Raw genomic sequence first — 22496 nt, 5'->3', positions numbered from 1 at the left:
GTCACTGGGGGGTACGGGGACCAGGGGTTTAGCTCTGCCAGGAAGTGCCATGCACTTTTCTGGGGTGACCGTACAATCTCCCGTCCCACCATCTGAGTGTTCCGGCTTCTCTGTGTCCTTGCCAGCATTTGGTGGTGTCATCATGTCATGTTAGCTATTCTGACAGATGCACATTGGTACCTCACTGTGGTTTTTATTTCTCTTTCCCTGATGCTAACTATGGTGGCGATCCCTTCTTGTGCTTGCCATCTGCATCTCCTCCTTGCTGAGACGTCTCTTCATGTCTTGTGTCCATCTTCTAATTAGTTGCTTTTTTAATCACTGAGTTTTGAGAATTCTTTGAGATGCAAGCCCTTTGCCAGATGTGTGGTCTGCAGATAATTTCTCCTACTCTGGGACTCATGTTTTCATGCTCTTCAGGGGGTCTTTTAGGGGCAAGAGTTTTTCATTTTGATGAAGTTCAATTTTTCACTCTCCTTTGATGGATTGGACTTGGGTATTGAGAACTCTTCCCAAACCCTGGGTCCTGAAGATGTTCTAGGCTTCATTCTAAAGGTTTTATAGTTTCACATTTTATATTTCATCCTTGGTCCATTCCAAGTTAATTTCTTTTCTCTTAATGTTTCAAATTTGTTCATCTATTAACCAAAAAAATGTGCTTCCCCCCACTCCATTATATTCACATTTCAGGGATGCTATAGACTGTTCTAATTCACTTTTGGACATTGACTTTTCTATTCTGAGTTAATTTCTGTGTGATTTTTATAGAAGGCGTGAGACTTAGTCTGGTTCATTTCTTTGCTTATGGATGCCCAGATGCTCCTGCACTGTTTGTTGGAAAGGCTTTCTGTCTTTCGTTGAGTTGCTTGTGTACCTTTGTCAAAAATCAGTTGGCTTGTTTATGGGTTTGCTCTGGGTTCTCTGCTCCCATCCACTGATCCGCCAGCACCTCGCTCCCTGGATGCCGGTAGCTCCATAGGAAACCTTGAGTGGAGCAGAAGTAAAGGCTGTTTCAGACCCCAGCTACCCCTGGTCCTCGCGGGGTGGGACTGAGTACTTGGCAGGTGACGTCACATGGCACTCAGCCACTCATCTTAGACTCCCAGTGGCCAGCTGTGGCCTGCATGTGGCATGGCAGGGCCTCGGCCGGCCACTCACTCTGTCTCATGGTTAAATGGAGGTAATAGTACCACCGACCTGGGGGAATCAGCTGAAGGTGTCCACCTGAGGCACCTGACACCTGTGCTATTGTTAATGGTGTAATTACTATTAACAGGTATTACCTTATTTCTATTGTTAAATGTTCTTACTCAAAATATCGGTTCATTTTCCCAACTCTGGTAGTAAGTTACATTGTCAGATGGAATCTCAGATTGAACTATAAGACTCACTTAAAACTAGCTGTCCTCTACATTATGTTCCTGCGTCCCTCAGGTCACCTGATAGCCGAGCCAAACCTCAGACGTTCTGAATTATCACAAACTCTCCACTGGCCACGGCTGAACGATGGCCATTTTGCAGCCTGGGCTGGGCCAGCCGGAGCCAAGCTGAGGCCTGGTCCCAGAGCTGATGGGAGGATTGGGCCCAGGTGCTCCTCCGGGCCCTGCCCCCTCCAGGAGGATGCGCAGGAGAGGGAAGGGGAGGGGCCCTCCTAGGATGAGGCCACAGTTGGGCCTTGGCCAATGGGGCGCAGCGGCGGGCGTTCCCGAGGAGAAGCTGGAGAGAACCCCTGCAAGCCCCGGCCTCCAGCCGAGCTGGTTTCCCCATCGGGCCCCCACTCACTCCTCTGACCCCAGTCCTGTTCCCAGAGTTGCATGGGGTTGGGGGGTGGCACTGCAGAGCGGAGGCTGAGACCCTGGGAGGCCCTCGGCCAGGCCAACTGTTTTCTTCACCAGAAGCAAGGCTCTCCTGCACCTCGGGGTGCCCCTCCGGGGTGCAGGCGCATCTTTAAAAGGTCAAGTTCGGCTCCTTGGAACTTGGCCTCTTTGAGAAGAAGAAGGATAGATTTAAAAACTCTGGGCCCCCTGACCCGCAGCTTCTGAGCCCGACCGCTTCCTAGGCTCCTGAACCTGGACGGGGGAGGCCCCGCGTCTCTGCTGGAGGCCTCGGGCTCCCCCCGCAGTGGGCGCACCTGCCACTGATGCTCTGACTACGCGGCCGCCATGAAAACAGCACTGACCCTGCCGCTGGGGTCTGGGCACTGCGTTAGGGCCTCCAGACAGGAAACCTGCTGAATCGTGGACAGCCCCGTGACAGACACTGTGGACAGGAGGGACCAGAGGCGAAGAGCAGGTAAGAAGAGACACAGCGGGAACCTGTGTCGGGAGCCTGTGTCACCGAACCAAACCCGGGCCGCTCCCCGGTGCGGTGGTACCAGTCCACCCACACAGGGTGTGGTTGTGGTGAAGGAACGTGTGGTGTTTACTGAAACGGCTCCAAACGGGGACAGGCGGTTCGTGCTCAAAAGATCCAAACCCTTCTTGCGTGGTTGGGGGTAGGGGATGTGGGGGGCGAGCAGGAGAGTGATGACTAGGTCGTGCACAATTCTCTGGTTGGCGGGGTCACACGGCAGGGCGGGGTCGCAGGGGTCAATATTGTCAACTCTTAGGCGCCTGTAGGTCGGGCCACGGTGCTCAGAACTCATGGTCATCAAATAGTTAATGTCCTCCACGGGGTGGCTGTCTCAGGCTCTGTTAACCAGCATCAGATGCTGTTATCCGGGTACTTCGGAGAGGAGGTGGTGCAGAGGACTTGGGGGCGGGGCCGGCGGGGGCGGGGCCGGCGGGGGCGGGGCCGGCGGGGCGGGGCCGGCGGGGGCGGGGCCGGCGGGGCGGGGCCGGCGCGGGGAAGTTGGGGCGGAGGCCCGGGTGTATCCTGCTTCCGTTCAGGTGGAGGCAAGAGTAAAACCAGGTGATCTGACTCACAAGCTGCAGTTCTAACCATGGAGCTAAACTGCCTCCCCTCCCCAGCCTGGGTCAAGAATAACTATGGACGCAAGTCTCAGAAAACCCAGCTGAAACAAGTAGCCTTTTAGATGAGCGAATGAAGCCGGCAGACTCACCATCTCTGTGCCCTTTGCCTCCCTCTCTGATTTCTCACCACGAGGTCACAATGTGGCTGCCGTACCTCCAAGCATCACATCCACTATCAGGGGAGAAGGGCAGTGTGTAGCGTGGGACCCATCCCCCTGGAAAAGCACACACAAAAGCTGTGTGTGAGGTGCCCTTTCTCCACGGTGGGAAAGCGTGAACTCCACCTCCAGGAAGCCCATTGTCCAGTTGAGGAACCAAAAGACAGGTGTGCTAGGTAGGGGCCTACAAATGGTATCTGATGCACGTGTGGGCAAAGACCATCAGGACGGGAGAAGTCTTTCCTGTCCCAGGGCTCTGCACGGGCTGTGCCCACAGCCTGGCCATTCTCCCCCTGACCACTAGTACACTGGCTCCTCCACCCTTCTCCAGAGCTGTCTTCCCCACCGCTCTCACCAGCAGGCCCCTCCCTTCACACAGAGGCCTCTGGTCGTATCACTACTGCCTCCTCTCAGTTTGTTGTCATCACTGCTTTTCCCCTCTGTGGGGCAGAGACCCTGTCTGTTCCATCACCTCCTCCATCACCACCGTGTGCCTGAGCAAGGATGGGATTCAGTGACAGCTCAGCCTGAGCCACGGGCCAGCTCGGGGGTGGGGACCACACCTCCGTGCCCAGGGCCCCACTTCCCTGGAGCTCCGAGGGTGCACAGCAGTTCTGTGAAGGCCTCCTGGAGGGTCCACACCTGTGCAGAGGGAGGCGGCCAGGCCTGCGGTGTTGCCCCAGCGGCTGGCAGTGTCTGATGCTATGTGGCTCAACCCCTAGTCAGGTTTGTCCTGCTGACCCTCCAGTCTCACACTTCCTGCCACCCTGCCCAGCCCCCACTTTTCAGGAAACAAGCTCACAGGGCTCAGGACGGACCTCACAGCTCCATCCTCATACCTGCACCAGCTGGGGGTCCATGTCCTTACAACAGCCCTTCCCTCTGGAAATCAGAGTTGCCATGTGGTCTCCTGCCTGGAGGCAGCCAGACGGGTCTCATGGCGTCTCTCGAGCCTCCCAAGAAAAGATTCCTCCGTATCGATTATTTTTACTTAAAAAAAAAAAAAAAAAAAGCTCTAATTGGAATCTCTGCTTTTCCTAACCCCTTGTAACTGCATGAGGGCCTATGTTATAAATTTTGAAATTAATGTCACTTTAAAATATTAAATAGCAGAGAAATCTACATGCTGCAAATGAAGTCAAAGAAACCTTCATCTATATAATGCAGAGTTTTTGCTTAAATAGATTATTCTATTAGTGGGCCCTGTTTATTTATTTATTTTATTTCTGTGCCAGTGGAGGTCCCCCTGAGACTAATGCCACGGACTATTGCACAGATGGCACCAGATACTTGAAAGTCATCCGAATATTAAGAATTTAAATCTTTAGCCTCAGTGATTTGAGCAGAAAGCCAATTATGGGGCTGAATTAGTTTTCAAATTAAACTGCGATTTAAGGCTTGTGAAATTAATCCTTTAAGGCTCATGGCAGCGTTTGTACATGAACTCCTCGCAAGAACCCAACCTCTGTCTTCTCCCCCTTTCCCTGCTGGCCCGATTAATAGAGAGATGTCCAGCATCTCAGGCAGCAGACGGCATGCCCTCTTAGATGAAAATGCAGAGCGATGTTCAGTTTCATTTGTTAAGATGAAGTCAGGCCTTTCTACTGGGGAGGGAGGGAGACCCAAGGAGAAAGCCCCAGAAGGTGATTTCCTCCTGGATCTCACAGCCCAGCTGGTGGAGAGAGGCTTAACTCCCAGGTTACGACAGAGGCTGCTGCAGTGAGCAGTCCCAACAGAGCGCACAGCTGGATAACCACGGCCAAATCGCTCCCTCCCATGGGTGGCCCAGGCTGCCTCGGCAGGTACACCATGACACTGGGGCTACTGGGCGCTTACGCTGCCCGTGGACCAGACTGGAGAAGGGTCAGGCTTAGCGGGGGACTTGATGGCCAGGTCATGCCTTCCCAGACACTGGGGCCAGCCCTACTCACAACCCAAGGTGTGGTGTAGCTGCTGAACACTCGCTGGAGGGTTTAGGAAGGGGTGCCCTCAAGTGTAAGGAGAGTGAGTCATGGGACACAGGCCAGGGGCAGAGGTAGGGTGCCGCCCAGGTTAAGGCCGGCCCCCAGGTCAAGGCCTGGCCCCCAAGTGAGGAACCATCTCGGAGTGCCCACTGGGGGTGGCGCTGGGGGCTGGGACGAGTGCCCAGACCACAAGCAGAGGCCGTCTCCCCAGGCAGCTCTCCAGGTTTCAGAAAGGAGCTCCTTCCACCCCTGCCCCGCCCTCTTCTTCTAGGAAGGAAGTGAAAATAACCCTGAGCCCTAGATCAGTTCCAAGGCCCCGAACACTTATATTTCATCTGGGTTTGTTGCCATGGCAACCCTGCCCTCGGCCTTTGGGCTCAGAGCACTTGGGCATGCCTGGGTCACCTGACCACAGAGCAGTGGCCACGGACCCGCCAGGTTTTCAGAATCTGTTTTGAAGGAAACCAAATTGTGATTAAGGCTGAAAAAAAGTCCCATCAGTTTTCCTTTTTTAAAATAACATTTTACCTTCTGATCATCAAGTGATAATCTTTGGAGGAAACTTGGGAGATATAGAGAAAATCACAAAGAAAAAAACACCCTCTTCCATCTTGCCTGCCACGCAGATTGCCGTGAGCACGTCTGTCAAAGATCCCTCTGGTCTCCTCTCTGCACGAACACATTGTTATATTAAAGAACACAGTTTAGAAACTGGATTGTTCTCCATTTTGCTGTATATCATGAACACTTCAAGTGTCATGAAATATTCTGGCTTTAAACGATTCCATTGTGGGAATGTACCACAGTTTATTCAGCCAGTTGTCAGACTTTCAGCATCAATTACTTATTTTTTTAATTTTTTTAATTTTTGGCCGTGCTGGGTCTTCACCACTTTGCATGGGCTTTCTCTAGTTGCAGCAAGCAGGGGCTACCCATCATTGTGGTGTGCAGGTTTCTCATTGTGGTGGATTCTCTTATTGCAGAGCACAGGCTCTAGGGCATGCGGGCTCAGTAGTCGCAGCTCGTGGGCTCTAGAATGGGTAGGCTTTGGTAGTAGAACAGTAGGCTTCAGCAACAGGCTTAGTTGCTTGGCGGCATGTGGAATCTTCCCAGCCAGGGATAGAATCCGAGTCCCCTGCATTGGCAGGCAGACTCTTTACCACAGAGCCACCAGGGAAGTTCTCAATTACTTATTAATTGTGCTCCTCATTTGCACTGCTAGGTGTGAGGTTCATGGGTCAGGGACATTTTTCTACTTTTATTTGAGACCATTGTTGATGCACATGCATTTGTGCAACAGAAGGCACACAGAGCTCGCATCCACCTTCCCTGACAGTAATGTGAAAATAAAGACTGGCTGATGGGGACCAGCAGAGGCTGTGTGTTCAGGGCATGGCAGGGCGGGGAGCGGTGGGGGGGGGGGGGTGGGGGGGGAGGGCAGGTCACCAGCCACCATCACAGGCAGACTGGAAGGCGTGGAGAGGGGGGCTTGGGTGTGCCCCAGTGGGGGCTGGGGGACTGGCAGTAGGGGCCTAGTGTGGGGCATCCTATGTGATTGACTAGGGGTGCATTTTGACTTTTCTGGCAGATTTGGGTTTTGTTTTTATGTGGCTGCATCGGACCTTAATTGTGGCCCACAGACTCTAGAGCACGGGCTCAGTAGTTGTGGCACACAAGCTTAGTTACCCTGCAGCATGTGGGATCTTGGCTGCTGTGTTCCCTGCATTCCAAGGCAGATTCTCAACCACTGGACCATCAGGGAAGTTCCTGGCTGATTTGTTTTTAACCTGCCTCTGATGACTCAGTTATCAGAGTCTCCCCTGCTCTGGTCCTGGTCAGTTCTTTCCCTCTGTTTTCAGACAGGTTTTGTCTTCCTGTGTGCCTGGTTCATCACGGGCGGAGCCCCGTGTGTGAACAGTTGCCGTGGTGACTTGAGGCTGTGTGAGACAGTACCTTTCTCTGTGGAGGATGTGCTTTTGCTCCTGCCAGGGACGCTGGTAACCTAAGTCACCTTAACTAGAGCCGTGCTCCTGCGAGGCCATCTCTTTCCCATTCACCCTCACCCCTGGAAGTGCACTGCCCTTCCAGATCAGCATTTTCCAGGTGCTCCCACACACACACCCACGGCAAGCCCTAAGCTCAGTGTTTTCACCCCATTCCCATCAGTCTGTTGAAAGATCCATGTAGCTCTTCGGCTGTCAGAAACAGATTTGGAATCAGCAAACATCTCAAGAGGAAAGACGGTCCCAGGCCTGGGCTCCCCTTTCCAGCCAGCACCCCCAAGTCTGCGCCGCTGGTGTGTCTCTGCCCTGAATGAGCTCTTATTGCATGTGAGGTCCAGCTTCTCTCGTTTTCCTCGGGAGGAAGATTGGTTTAAAATAACATGGTCCACCATTTGCTAAAACCAGGACTTCCTGGATTTCTTTTAAATACTGAATGCCTCTGGGGGAATTCTACTGATAATTAAATTCATTAAAATTGGGTTTACACACAATTCTTTGAGAACAGCCATTGTATGAAGGTAGGTGGATACCTTTGATGGACTTTCTTCCTATGGCTTTCAAAACACAGAAGTTCTGTATGTTTCCCCTGGAAGACACTCGATAAACATGAGTGGAATGAAGGAATAAACATCCTAGTGGGTGTGCAACATCTTGGTCTGACTGCAGCCAATTCCCTCTGAAATCCAGCAAATGAGTTCATGTCTCACTGCCACCCTTGACCCCCACACTTCTGGCTGCCTGTAGCCTGTTCTCTGCATGTCTTTTGTTTAATGATATATTTTTTAAGACTGATTTATTTACTTTTTTTATTTTTTGACTGTGGTGGGTCTGCAGAGCTACACGTCAGCTTTCTCTCGTTGTGGCAAGCGGGGGCTACTCATCATTGTGGTGCCCTGGCTTCTCATTGCGGTGGGCTCTCTTGTTGCCGAGCACAGGCTCTAGGCACACAGGCTTCACCAGTTTCAGTGTGTGGGCTCAGTAGTTGTGCCTCTCAGGCTTAGTTGCCCTCAGGCATGTAGGATCTTCCTGGACCAGGAATTGAACCAGTGTCCCCCGCCCTGCATTGCAAGGTGGATTTCTAACCACTGGACCAGTAGGGAAGCTGTCTGTGTGTCTTTAAGACATAAATTCGACCCACTCTCCTGATGAAAACATCTCCCTATGATCTTAGAACAAAGTCCAAAATCCTTGCTCTGGGCCCAACCCACCTCCAGCCCCATCACATGCCCACACCTCTCTTTTCCTCAAACATCCAGAGCTCTTCTCTGCCCCAGGGCCTTTGTCCCCCCTGCCTACAGTCCTGCCCCCCACTTCCCCACCCCACTGCCCTCATCTCTCAGGCCTGCCGTGCTTCCCCTGTAGTCCCCTCCCACCCAGTTACTCTCCATGTTCGCACAAGCATTCTTACCCACTTCAAAGCCCTTATCCCAGCTGCCAATGATGTGTCTCTCCTGTGTGTTCTGTCCTTCTTCACTGGCCTAGTAGGGGTGGGACCATGTCCGTATGGTTGTTCTCTACACATTGAGCACAGAGCCTGGTGCCTGAACACAGCAAGTGTTCAGTCAGTAACTGAGGGGTGAAGTGAAGGGAAAGTCACTCAGTCATGTCCGACCCTTTGCGACCCCATGGGCTATAGCCTGCCAGGCTCTCTTGTCCATGGAATTCTCCAGGCAAGAGTACTGGAGTGGGTAGAAAATTCTTCTCCAAGGGATCTTCCCGACCCAGGGAATGAACCAGGGTCTCCTGCATTACAGACAGATTCTTTATGAGCTGAGCCACCAGGGTTGCCCGGGAATCCTGGAGTGGGTAGCCATTCCCTTCTCCAGGGGGTCTTCCCAACCCAGGGATTGAACCAGGGTTCCCTGCATTGCAGGCGGATTCCTTTTTTTTTTTTTTACTTTACAATATTGTGTTGGTTTTGCCATACATTTACTTGAATCCTCCATGAGTGTACATGTATTCCCCATCCTGAACCCCCCTCCCTCCCCATCCCATCCCTCTGGGTCATCCCAGTGCACCAGCCCCGAGCACCCTGTCTCATGCATCAAACGTGAACTGGCAATTTGTTTCACATATGATATTTTACACGTTTCAGTGCCATTCTCCCATATCATCCCGCCCTCGCCCTCTCCCACAGAGTCCAAAAGACTGTTCAATACATCTATGTCTCTCTTGCTGCCTCGCATATAGGGTTATCGTTACCTTCTTTCTAAATTCCATATATATGTGTTAGTACACTGTATTGGTGTTTTTCTTTCTGGCTTACTTCACTCTGTATAATAGGCTCCAGTTTCATCCACCTCATTAGAACTGATTCAGATGTATTCTTTTTAATGGCTGATTAATATTCCATTGTATATATGTACCACAGCTTTCTTATCCATTCATCTGCTGATGGACATCTAGGTTGCTTCCATGTCCTGGCTATTATAAATGCAGGGGGATTCTTTACCAACTGAGCTACCAGGAAATTGAGAGCTAAGCATCCCCATACACTGGAATATTATTCAGCCACAAAAAGGAATGAACCCTGAAATCATTAGCCTCAGAGAAAGACGCCAGACGCAAAGGCCACATGGTATATGATTTCATTTTTAAGCCATGTTCAGAAGAGGCCGATCCATAGAAACAGAAAGTGGACACATGTTGCCGGGGGCTGGGAAGGAGGATGTGGTGAAACTCTTAGTGGACACAGATTTCTCTGGGAGGATGACGGAATGCTCTGGAATTAGATACTTTCTACTGACAATGGCACAACAACTGAATATGCCAGAATACACTGACTTGTGCACTTTAATTTTTTGACTTGTGCACTTTAAAAGGGTGAATTTTCTGATGTGTGGCTTACATGTTGTTAAAAAAACCTATATAAATCTGAGGATTCTATGAGTGGGCAGCAGGGTCTGCAGGCCTGGAGCTCCTTGCCTCCCACAGTGTCGAGCCCCACCTAGCGAGGATGTCCTGTCTTTCAGTCATGAAAAGGTGGGTCCTGAGCCCATTTGTCTCTGGTTGGAGGATGAGGACAGAAAACCTGAACCCTGTAAAACAGATTTCCACCTTCCTCTTGCTGTTTGCCTTCTTTTCTGTTTCCATAAAATGCATCTGCCTTAAAAAAAACTTTTATTCAGTTAAAGCCAACAGTAAAGCTGACTCTGTGTCAGGCCCTCCCTGGACAGGAGGGTGGGGGAGGCTGGACAGGCATGCAAGAGGACCTGCCGGGTACACATCTCGTACATGAGAGACTCTGGGAGCGTGCAGGTGAGACCATGGAAGTGTCTCCACCACTGTCCGCCCAGCTCCTTGCACGGCACCATCCCAGAGCAAATGCCTGGCATATGTCTGATGAATGAAGCCCCCCGCCCATTACCCCCTTGGATCCCAACAGGCCTGGGGTCCCCCCGAGCCCCAAGCCAAGTTCAGCCTCAGCATAAGCCACCACCTCCAGAAAGGACCCAGTGGAGGATGGTGCCCACACTCCCTCACCCCTGTGGGCCCTTGACAGCACACTGGAACAACCTGGGAACAAGGAGCTGAACCAAGAACATGCAGATGAGGACAAGGGCGGCATGCCCCAGGGGCAGGTGCAGGGCTGGGAGCCCATGCCAGTCAGAACTCCTCGTTGCAAGCAACAAAGGTAGTGTAGTGTTAGTTCAGTCATGTCTCTTTGTGACCCCATGGACTATAGCCCGCCAGGCTCCTCTGTCCATGGGATTCTCCAGGCAGGAATGCTGGAGTGGGTTGCCATTCCCTTCTCCAGGGGAATCTTCCCGACCCAGGGATCAAACCCGGGTCTCCTGCATTGCAGGCAGATTCTTTACCATCTGAACTGCCAGGGAAGCCTAAAATAGCATAAAACAAGAAAGGGAATATATTCTAATATTGGTTCAGGTGTACAAAGCATCTGTAAGGGACCCTCCCCTCAATTTTGCTGTGAACCTAAAACTGCTTTATAAAGAAAAGTCTTCATTTTTTTCTGTATAGAGATAAGAGCTTCAGGTGCAGCTTGACCCAGGGGCTGCCCAGTGAGAGGTGGTCACTTGAGCCTGCCATGGCTTTGTTTCCTCTGAGGTGGCCCTGTCCTCCAGTTTCCATCTCTGTTGCCACAAAGTGACCACAGCCCCCAACCTCACACGCCGGCCCAGCCAAGTCCAGGGGCAGGGATGGCACGCTGAATTCCTAGAAACCCCAAAAAGTATATCTCCTTGCTCCCAAGCTCTGACTGGGTATGGCGCCCACTGCTGACCCGACCACTGTGGCCAGGGGTGGGGGGCATGCTGATCTAGCCAGGGCCTCCCAATGGGGAAGGGTGGGTGCCAATAGGAACACCACACCCTGCTCTCAGGAGGCAGGGGACTATCCCGGGGTGTCCTCTACAGACCCCAACCCTGGCGCCTGGTGGGGAACGGGCGCTGAGCTGAGGGAGGGTGTAGGTACTCACCACCTCTGAGCTCGCACACTCCGAATTTACTGCACCTGCTTCTGCATCCCGTGTGCACAGCATCCCCTCTGAGGGGTCTCTTCTCACTGAGCATCCTTGAGTGCCTATTAGGCACCTTCTGGATACAGCCCTGTCTCTCTTCTATGTGCTGAGCCCCCACCATGCCAGCCGGAGCCTTGGGCTGTGTGGCTCAGGAGGGAATGTGCAGGGTTTTGAGCCGGAATTGCAGGCTGTGCTGACGCTGGGTGGCTCCCTCTCCTGACGAAGTCAGAGCAGCGACCTCAGAGCAGACTTGAGCCTGGGAAGAAGGCCCCACCCCCGTGGTTCTGCAGGGGGATCTGGGGGTGGGGGGAGGGACAGACACATTCCCAGGGCCTGGCAGCGGCCCAGCCCATGGGTGAAGAAGGACACACACCACATCCAGCCTCCAGGAAGACATGATCGTGGGAGACATCTGCCGGGGTGTGTACGAGGGGCAGCGGCGGGGATGGCAGGCAAGTCCCCCAGGAGCTGCCTGTCTCTCTTGCAGGCACCTACGTGATGACAGTCACAGCCAACGACGCGGATGACGCCACCACGGCCAACGGGATGGTGCGCTACCGGATCGTGACGCAGACCCCGCAGAGCCCCTCCCAGAACATGTTCACCATCAACAGTGAAACAGGCGACATCGTGACCGTGGCCGCTGGCCTGGACCGAGAGGTGAGGCGGCGCTGTGGGGCTGGACCACCGTCTCCCCACTGCAGTCTGTGTGGGAGAGGGTGGCCCAGAGGGGGGTCGCCACTGGCCTGGGCGGAATGGTGGTGGTCGCTGCTGCTGCCACCAGAGGGACAGAGGAAAGGGATCATGTGTATATGCAGTGGATGACATGTTTATGGTGTGGATCGTGTGTTTATATGATGTGGGTCACGTGTTTGTATGTGGTGGATCACATGTTTATATTATGTGGATGGTGTGTTTATATGATGTGGGTTTCGTGTTTATATAAAGTGGATCACATGTTTATATGATTGGATCACATGCTTATATGAAGTAGATTGTGTATATTATATGGATTGTGTGTATTATATGGATCATGTGTTTATATGATGTGGATTGTGTGTTGATATGAAGTAGATCATGGGTTGATATGAAGTGGATCACGTTGATATGAAGTGGATTATGTGTATATACAATGGACCGTGTGTATACTCGGTGGATCACATGTATAAGTAGTTGATTTCACATATATATATAGTGGATTGCTGTGAATATGGAGAAGATCACATTATGTATAGTGGACCATGTGTTTATATGCAGTAGATCACATGTGTGTGTAGTGGATTGCACGTTTTTATAGAGCAGTTCATGTGTATATGCAATGGACTGCATGTATAGGCAGTGGACTCTGTCCACAAGGTGTCGTGAACGGATGAGGTAGAGCTAACTATGAAGAAGTTGGAGGCTTCTCAGAAGAGGTGGCCTTGCTCTGAGCCTTGGAGGTTGATATAATCAGTTATATTTCCTCCCCTTTGGGACTAAAGACCCGCTTTTTCTGAACACTGCACACCACACGTCTAAGTGGTTCTGAGCAATCACAGATTCCCACCCCACAGACTCCTCCTTTCAATCAAAAATTTTCACTGAGCACTGACTTTGTGCTGGAAACCACCAAGGGTGCCAGACAGAGAGTAGTGAACAGGGCAAGTGGTGACTGTTTGTGTGGGGCTGACTTCACAGCAGGGAGGAGTGGGCGAGGGGGGATGATCCCCACAGGATAAATGAGTCCAGGTAGTGGCATGGCTTATAAGGAAATGGCATCATGTGATGTCCACAAAGGATTTGGTAGGGGCTGGCGTCCAGGGAGACCCCGTCCTGGTCTCAGGAAGGGTGTGTATGAGCGTCCCAGGGCTGTCCTAACAAAGGAAGCATGTCCTCTCAGTGCTGGAGACCATGAGTCCAAGATCCTGGCAACCTTGGGCCCCAGCCCGGCAGAGCAGAGGGTCCCACCCACCTCCCCCAGCAGGCAGATCCACTCCCCTGCCCAGCACAACCTTGCTGGCCTCCACCACCTCTAAAGAGCCCCTGCTCATTGCTAGATGAGCCTGGACTTCAGATGAAGGAAGCAGAGAGGCGGGAGCAGGTGGTACCAGCCCTTGGCCCCAGTCGCCCAGCCTGCTGAGCCATCACCTGCCCTGTTTGAGATAACGAGCAGCCCGCCGCACGGTCCTGCTGGGAGCCTGGCTGCAGCTTCAGGCTTGGAGGAGAGAAGAGGTGTTTCCAGGGCCTCTGCCCGAGGAGAGAAGGCAGCACCCAAGGGACCTTATGCAGAGCAGGGAGACCCCAGCTGGGAAAGCTCGGGGAGGTGGGCGGGGGAAGCTGCTCGTTCCGAAGGCGCAGGGCGGCTCTGAACACCATGCCCCTGCTTTCCCCTGTGAGTGGCCTGCGGGCTGTCCCTGGTTTGCCTTTACCTACGACTACCTGGGCAGGTGTGGAGTGGGACAGACAGAGGATGGGTGGTCAGCCAGAAGCAGGAGGAGGTGTGGGCATGTCTGCTACTCGTGCAAGTGTGTACTGAGCTCATGCATGGCAGAGCCTGCTCTGGACAGTGGGGCGCCCCAGGGACCCCAGCATGGGCCAAGCACTGTGTGCACTGTCACATCTTAGTCCTTGAAACTGCCCTGGGGGGACTCCTGGAACAGCGTTTCTTTCCAGATGAGAAAGGCAAAGCTTCAGGGCTCTTAGTTGCCCAGGGCCACAGGGTCTCAGAGCTCAGGAGGAGCTCGGCCCCCATTCTACAAACTGTCCGTCGTTGTCTGAAGTTCACATTTAACTGAGCAGGCTGTTTTTGTTTGCTCTGTCTGGCAACCAACCCTGAATCAGCCGCCCACTCTGGGCCCAGGTGGGGGCAGGGGTACCTCTTGGAGAGTTCAGTGTGCATACCCCCTCCTGCATACCCCCTCCTTGGGCTCTGCAGCGCCTGGCTGGCTGCCCGGCACGGGATGGGCCAGCCGGTGTTCTGGGACCAGCCTGGCTTCAAGTTCACAGTGACCCAACTGAACAGGAAGAAACAGCCTGGGCAGTGCCCAGCCCAGGGTCCTCTGGCCTCTGATTGGCTCAGTCCCACCCCTGAGACCAGGCCTCTCCTTTGGGACTGCTCCTGGGTTGGTCATGGGCACCCCACCGGCTCTCCCCGCAAAATCTCCTCCCCCCACCTCCCCCCAGAGCAGGTGGTTGCTGAATCTTAAGCAGGTCAAGTGAAATAATTAAGCACAAGCTGTCTGCACTAATTAGTGCATCCACGGACCAGGACTGCAATTATCCTGAGACAGCTGCTGGCCACTCCTTTCCCCACTGCAGGATGAGCCCTTAGGTGTGTGGGGGACAGCCTGGGAGGGCTCGGACCAGAAAAGGGCAGCCCCGCAGACAGAGCGAGGGGGAGGGTGGGCCAGGACAAGGGCAGCAGGACTAGCACCCTGAGGCCCCCACGCCTGAGCTCCTCGGCCCAGGTATCCCGTGGCCTGGCCCCACCACCACCACCACCACGCTGGCTTCTGTCTCCACCCCTCCCCTCTCCAGCCACCGGACTCACTGGCCTCTCCCATCTGGCTCTTCCCGTATTCTCACCAGATGCCACCTCCTCAGGGAAGCCCCCCAGAATCCTCTTCTCTCACTGAACCTGCAGTTCCTACAGAGCCCAGTGTGGGGCAGATACTCCGGGGACTTTTCTTCTTTGCCAGGGGTCCCTTCCTATGGGTCTGCATGGCCCATGACATATGCATGAGCCTCTCTCCCAGCACCCCTGCATCCCACCATCAGGGCAACGTCCCCACAAGGAGACATGTGACCCAAGGGGGTGGCCAGTGTCCCCAGCTCCAGTGAGGAACAGGGAGAGACTTGGTGAGGGGCCGAGAGAAGGCTCCATCCCCAGGGCCCAGGTCATGTGAGGCCAGGATAAGGACACAGTGTGGATGGATGGGTGAGCTGGAGGCTTGGTGGCCCAGAGGGAGGGACCATAGCCAGCCTGTCTGGGGCCACACAGGCACCTGGGACCAGTGGGAGCCGGGAGCATGAGAATGGTGGCCTGGGGCTTGGAGTCACAAAGGGGGTGGGTCAGAGAACACACACAGGGTTGGGGGGCTCGCTCTGAGCCTCCCCCAGGGAGATGGTCATTCACGTGGGCGGTGGGGAGAGGGAGGGAGCAAGGTGGTGTTCACTGGGCACCTACTGTGTACCATGCACTCCCGATACTAACTGCACTAAAGACAAGCCCCTTGGGGCAGCCAGTGCCCAGTTGCTGGGGACGCCATCCACTACTCTGTCCTCTTTCTGACCTGAGTTGCCCACTGTGGGTGGGATGCCAGACTCCTCTGGCAGTGGCCGGTATGTCTCGACTTAGAAACAGACATTGCAGGGCCTCGGCCGCACGTGTGGAGGGTGCACCCACGCTGGGTGGGAACTCAGCCTGCCGCGCCCTTCCCGTGTGGTTTCCCAACATGACCTGTGGCTTTGTCTGGACACCCATGAACTAAATGTACAAAGGACCACAGGCAGGGCCTTTCTGCTCTCTTTGAAGGATGCTGAGCACCCCCACTCCTGTGGACAGAGGTTTCCCCTTGGCGGGGAAACACTGCAGATACTTCTTTCAAAACTGGCTTCCTGTTTGCAGAGTAAGTCGTCTTTAGAAAGGAGGAAAATCCACAAACATAATTGCCACTGTGTCTAATTAGGCAGAGCTATGTAAATCGAGCATTTCTACATGATTAAAATGTCAGGAGAGCTGGGGTGACACAGGAGCGGCTGAGTGTCTCTCGCAGCGCCATCATCCGAGGGGCCCCTCTTGCTAATCTTGCTCATCTGCCTCCCTCCTAATTAGAATATTTATGGCCTGATAAGCCAGGCAGGTGGTGCCCTGGAGGGAGGATAGTCACTGGGCTATGTGACCTGCCCGTCCAGCTCCATCCTTGAACCGCTGACCATGGGCAGCTCACTGTCTTGAAACTTCTCCCAAAGGTGGGCGAAATTCACCATGTTATGGTTCATAGGACTTTTTTTTTTAATAGGACTTGTAAGAAAGCAACTCTAACACCTTTCTATATTTTTCAAGCGTCTCCACTCTATGTGGCTATCAGATGAGATTTCACAGAGAGTGATGAGTGATAAAGATGGCTTATCCCAGGGCCAGTGATGATTGTGACCTCCACTAACTTTATGAATTCACTCATGGAACTCAGCTCAGGTGGAAAACATTCTTAGTGACAAGACCAGCATCCCCCCTTGCTCACAAGAAATGTCACAACAGGCCACGTGGGAAATTCCAAAAATTTGTTTTCCTGGAAAAGGAGCTCTCTGTAAGACTATAGCAGGCATCAGGAGGAGTGGGGTCAGTGGTGGTCTTGGACCAGGCAGAGTTCAGTGCGTGTCGTTTAGTCACTAAGTCGTGTCTGACTCTTTGCAACCCCATGGACTGCAGCATGCCAGACTTCCCTGTCCTTCACTGATCCCAGAGTTTGCTCAAGCTCATGTTCATTGAGTCAGTGATGCCAGTCAACCATCTCATCCTCTGTTGCCCCCTTCTCCTCCTGCCCTCAATCTTTCCCAGTATCAGGGTCTTTTCCAGTGAGTCAGCTCTTCACATTAGGTGACCAAAGTATTGGAGCTTCAGCATCAGTCCTTCCAATGAATATTCAGGGTTGATTTCCTTTAGGACTGACTGCTTTGATCTCCTTGCAGTCCAAGGGACTCTCAAGAGTCTTCTCCAGCACCACAATTCGAAAGCATCAATTCTTAGGCGTTCAGCTTCCTTTATGGTTCAGCTCTCACATCTATACATAACTACTGAAAAATCCATAGCTTTGACCATACAGACCTTTGTCGGCAAAGTAATGTCTCTGCTTTTTAATATGCTGTCTAGGTTGGTCATAACTTTCCTTCCAAGGAGCAAACGTTTTTTAATTTCATGGCTGCAGTCACCATCCGCAGTGATTTTGGAGCCTAAGAAAATAAAATCTGTCACTGCTTCTACTTTTTCCCCTTCTATTTGCCATGAAGTGATGGAGCTGGATGCCATGATCTTAGATCTAATCCCTTGAATCTATTTGTCACCTCCACTGTATAATCATAAGGGATTTGATTTAGGTCATACCTGAATGTCCTAGTGGTTTTTTTTCCCTGTGTGTGTGTGTGTTAGTCACTCAGTCATATCCGACTCTGTGACCCCATGGACTGTGGCCCACCAGGCTCTTGAGCCACAGTCAACTCTGGGTCTTGTTTTTGCTGACTATATAGAAATTCTCCATCTTTAGCGGCAAAGAATATAATCAGTCTGATTTCAGTATTGACCATCTGGTGATGTCCATGTGTAGAGTCACCTCTTTTGTTGGAAAAGGGTGTTTGCTATGACCGGTGTGTTCTCTTGGCAAAACTCTGTTAGCCTTTGCCCTGCTTCATTTTTTACTCCAAGGCCAAACTTGCCTGTTACTCCAGGTATCTCTTGACTTCCTACTTTTGCATTCCAGTCCCCTGTGATGAAAGGATATCTTTTTTGGTGTTAGTTCTAGAAGGTCTTGTAGGTCTTCATAGAACTGGTCAACTTCAGCTTCTTCGGCATTAGTGGTTGGGGCATAGACTTGGATTACTGTGATGTTGGTTTGCCTTAGAAGTGAACAGAGATCATTCTGTCATTTTTGAGACTTCATCCAAGTACCGCATTTTGGACTCTTGTTGACTATGAAGGCTACTCTATTTCTTCTAAGGGATTCTTGCCCACATTAGTAGATACAATGGCCATCTGAATTAAATTCGCCAATTCCTGTCCATTTTAGTTCACTGATTCCTAAGAGGTCGATGTTCACTCTTACCATCTCCTGCTTGACCACCTCCAGTTTACCTTGATTCATGGATGTAACATTTCAGGTTCCTATGCAGTATTGTTCTTTCCAGCACTGGACTTGATTTTCACCACCAGACACATCCACAGCTGAGCAGTGTTTCTGCTTTGGCCCAGCCACTTCCTTCTTTCTGGAGCTATTAGTAATTGCCCTTCACTCTTCCCCAGTAGCATACTGGACACCTACCAGCCTGGGTGGCTTATCTTCCAGTGTCATGTCTTTTTGCCTTCTCATACTCTTCATGGGGTTCTTGGGGCAAGAATACTGGAGTGGGTTGCCATTTCCCCCTCCAGTGGACCATGTTTTGTCAGAACTCCCCACTATGATCCATCCATCTGTGTAGCCCTGCACCATTGAGTTACCATAGCTTCAATCAGCTACACAAGTCACTTTACCACGACAAGGCTGTGATCCACGAAGGGGGTTCAATATATCCCACTGGCCAATTCTTGAATCATTTTTGCCGAACACTGTTTTTAAGACACCAAATGCGGCTTTGTGGTCTCAGAGGAAAAAAAAATGCCCATTGAATCTACTGACCCCCCTCACAACTGGGTCCTCACCCCTGAAGTCTTTGCACCCCCAAAAAAAGAGAACAGAGAGAAGAAGAAAAGTGATCCTAGGAGGGTCTCAGGGCTGCAGCTTGCCTCTGAGACTGACCTCGCCCGTGCCTTCCAAGGGTCTCCTGAGTCACAGGATGGTCCTGCAGACGTGGGGATCTGGCAGCGAGCAGGGCAACCCCTCAGGACGCACCGCCTGTGCATCTGTCTTCACGAGGACCCCCGACACCACGCTCCTGGCCACACTGGGTCCAGCCGGTTTCCAGGGCTTTCCAGATGTCACCTCCCTGCCGGCCTCCACTTAATGTTGTCACAGTGGGAAATAAGCCCCGGGGAAAGCAGATGACAACACTTCCTTTAGAGAAAGATGAGAAATGCAAAATAAAAGCCAGGGTCTGTGCTGAGTTCCCTGATGGATTCTCTCCATGCGGGACAGAGCCATCCAGACCACAGGGCAGCTGCCCACAGAGGATGCCCGGGAGTGGCTCAGGCCCTCAGCCCCATACCTGCTTTCTGGGGCTTAGCTGCCCCGAGGCATGTGGAATCTTCCCACACCAGGATTCGAACCTGTGTCTCCTACACTGGTAGGTAGATTCTTTACCACTGAGCCACCAGGGAAGCCCTGTATTCTCACTCTTGACAGTGGCTTTTAAGAGAAGCACCAGCAGACCTGGGGCCTAGAGTCTGGAGCCACCAGGAGGATGGACTGGGGTACCACCTGGCACAGGCCAGCTTCCCATCCAGATCAGGGTGGTGCCGCCAGGCTGAAGCTGTGAGTGCGGAGGGGGTGCCCTGTGAGGCTATTCAGCCTGTGGTTGGCCTGCAGGCCCAGCATGGGGTACGGGTGCCTGGGAACCCCACGAGGCAGGAGTGGAGTGTGGGCACCTGGAAGTGTCATTTGGGTCTGCGAAGCCCCCTGTGTTCACGTGGGTGGGTCGGCAGTGTTTGGCACCTCTGCAGCACTGTGCTCCCTCCCCATCCCCCTGACCACTGTCTACCTCAGGACCTTTCTAGCCCTGAAGGATACCCGGGTATCAGCAGTGACTCCCCACCCTCAGCCCCCCAGGCCCGGCCCCTCTATCCTGCCCTCCCAGTGGAGTGGCCTGCTTTGGGCATTTCCTACAACCCGTGAGCCTTTGCAGGTCTGGCCGTTCTCACTGAGCATCTAGCATTCAAGGCTTGTCCACGCTGTGGCTGGGGTCAGTGCTTCACCCCTTTTCATGGCTGAATTGTATTCTGCTGCAGACAGGCACATTTGCTCATCCCCTCGTCAACTGGTGGGCGTTCAGACCACTCCCCATGCCAGGTCCTGCTGTGATCACAGAACAGCCCCTGCTTGGGCATATGCCTAGACATGGACTTGTGGTCAGAAGGTGACTGTGTAAATTCCCAGGACCCGCTGCCTATTTTCCACGGTGGCCACACACTCCATGCCTTTTGGGACGAGTCTCAATGCGCTTGTGTGAACAGGTCATCAGCCTTGTGGCTCGCCCCACGCCCAGGGCCCATCTAGTGGGTCCCCTGCTGTGTTCTCAGGCCCTGAGGACACCCACGGGCTGAGTACATGAGAACCAGACACGGGCAGGCGGTTAGACTGCAGTGTCTTCAGGGACAGGCTGGCCCAGTCCCAGGAGCAGTGGGGCAGCAGGGTCCGAGCTGCGTGTCCTGGCAGCCCCAAGTGGAGAGGGCCGAGGGTGGAGGGTGCAGGAATCTTTGATGCTTTTCTAGGGCAGGCCAGCCGGCTGCATTATTGATGGATGTTCTGCAAAATTTAAATGCTGAGCTATGGGGAGGTGAGTGAAAACCCCAGGGACTCCCGCTTGCAGTTTTCTTCCCTCCTCCTGAACTGGAAAATGGTCAGATCACGTTTTAATGAATTCACTGCAGCACCACTGCTGCCCAGCTCTGGAGGCTCTGCATCCGGCAGGAGCAGGGGGACTGTTGGGCAGCTGCCAGGCTGACCGGCAGGGGCACCTGCTCAGTACGCCCCCTGGTGGCCGCAGCTATCACCAACCATCCTCCGGCGGGTGGCCCACGACCCCACCTCCCTCCAGCTCCGCTGGGGTGGGCGTTATAGGGAGAGGAGAGGTGCAGGAGGAACGCTGGCCGATGACTGGTCCAGAGCTGGGCCCAGGGTCCTCTCTGAGTCCCAGGGGGACCCAGGAAGAAGGTTTTACTGGAGTCCGGGATCCAGCCACCACATGGCTCACCAATTCCGACCTGAGAACCCAGTTTGATCACCTGCAAAGTGGGGATGGTATTGCACCCTATTCCCCAGGGCTGGCCGAAGGACGGGTGGGGCTACTGCATGTGGTCTGTGGATCCACCAGCAGGAGGCACTAGAACCACCCTGAAAACAGCCCCACACAGCCCACCAACTCTGGGACCCCTCCCCGGCCTCACGCAAATGGTGACAAGCACGCTAAGGCCAAGAAGCAAGGCCCGAGGAAGGCTTTTTAAATAAAAGCATCAAATCTCTTACTCACACTAGTAAAGCTAGAACATTTGCAAGAGGGTGTCTGTCCAGGGACATTTCCTAGGGTCCACCTGGGCCCCCCCCCCCCCCACTCTCAGGTGACCATTATGAAGTCTGGAAAATATACTTTCTAAAGCTAAAGCCACAGCAGAGCCTGGCCCGCATTCCCCCAGTGCCCCCATGATGACCTGTCTTGAGCCCAGTTGGCCTGGCTGGATCTCAGAGGCCCCACCCATGGGGAGACACTGGGCTCTGCTCCCTGCCCATATTGCCTCCTTCTCTCTGGATTTTCTTTCTGCACACCGCACTCCCCTCACCCCTGCACCACACAGCCTAGAAGGACCCCACCACCACCACCTGGCTCCCAAAAGCAGGACCAGCATGCCCTCTAGTGGTGGTAGTCTGTACAATACACACTCGCACAGGCACCAACGTGCACACAGTCCCAGGCATGCACACACAAACACACCACATGTACATACATACACACAGACATACATGTGCCTATACATGTACATGTATGTGCACATACACTGGTACACAAACATACACATGCATACATACGGGTCCAGAAGCACAAGCATACACACAAGAACACAAGCTTGCACATGCATATACACCCATGCAAACACACACATGAAGTGTCCCTGTCTCTGAGATGGTTTGGTTCTCCAGTGTCTTCTTAGGGCCGCAGCCGATAATGGTCTCAAAGTAAAGGCGGTGATTCCACAATTAAAGAGATAATAAAGATTGGAGGGGTGACTTCTTGATGCAGTCAGTCACATGACAGCGGTGTGAAGGGGTGAACACTTTCCCTCCTCTGCTCTGGTTAAATCCCTCCCTTTGCTGTGGGGTCCCAGGAGCCAAGTTGGGGTGAGGTCCCTCCTCTCAGCCCTCCAGCCTGGATCTCCCTCCCTCCCACCAGGCAGTGGCACGGGCAGAGTCCCGATGCTGAGGCCATGGGATCGCAGGACAGCCTCTCCCAGCGGGGGTCTCGCCATCTGCTTCAAGGAAGGCCAGCGTGGGGATGGGGCTGTTTCGGGGGCCTCAATCCTG

At 53.1% G+C, this 22496-nt stretch overlaps 1 protein-coding gene across 2 annotated transcripts in view; it reads left to right on the top strand.

Annotated features, from left to right (window-relative positions):
- Positions 1 to 22496, top strand: part of CDH4 (cadherin 4) — a 473737-nt gene that overhangs the window by 428762 nt on the left and 22479 nt on the right. For both annotated transcript variants that reach the window (XM_061125799.1, XM_061125800.1), the window contains one exon: positions 12065 to 12237. In XM_061125799.1, the coding sequence (XP_060981782.1) occupies positions 12065 to 12237 (173 nt within the window). The remainder of the gene's footprint in view (positions 1 to 12064; positions 12238 to 22496) is intronic.

This window comes from Dama dama, chromosome 23 (genome assembly GCF_033118175.1).
Source record: "Dama dama isolate Ldn47 chromosome 23, ASM3311817v1, whole genome shotgun sequence".
Lineage (NCBI taxonomy): Eukaryota > Metazoa > Chordata > Mammalia > Artiodactyla > Cervidae > Dama > Dama dama.
This window is presented reverse-complemented; position numbering and strand designations above follow the sequence as displayed.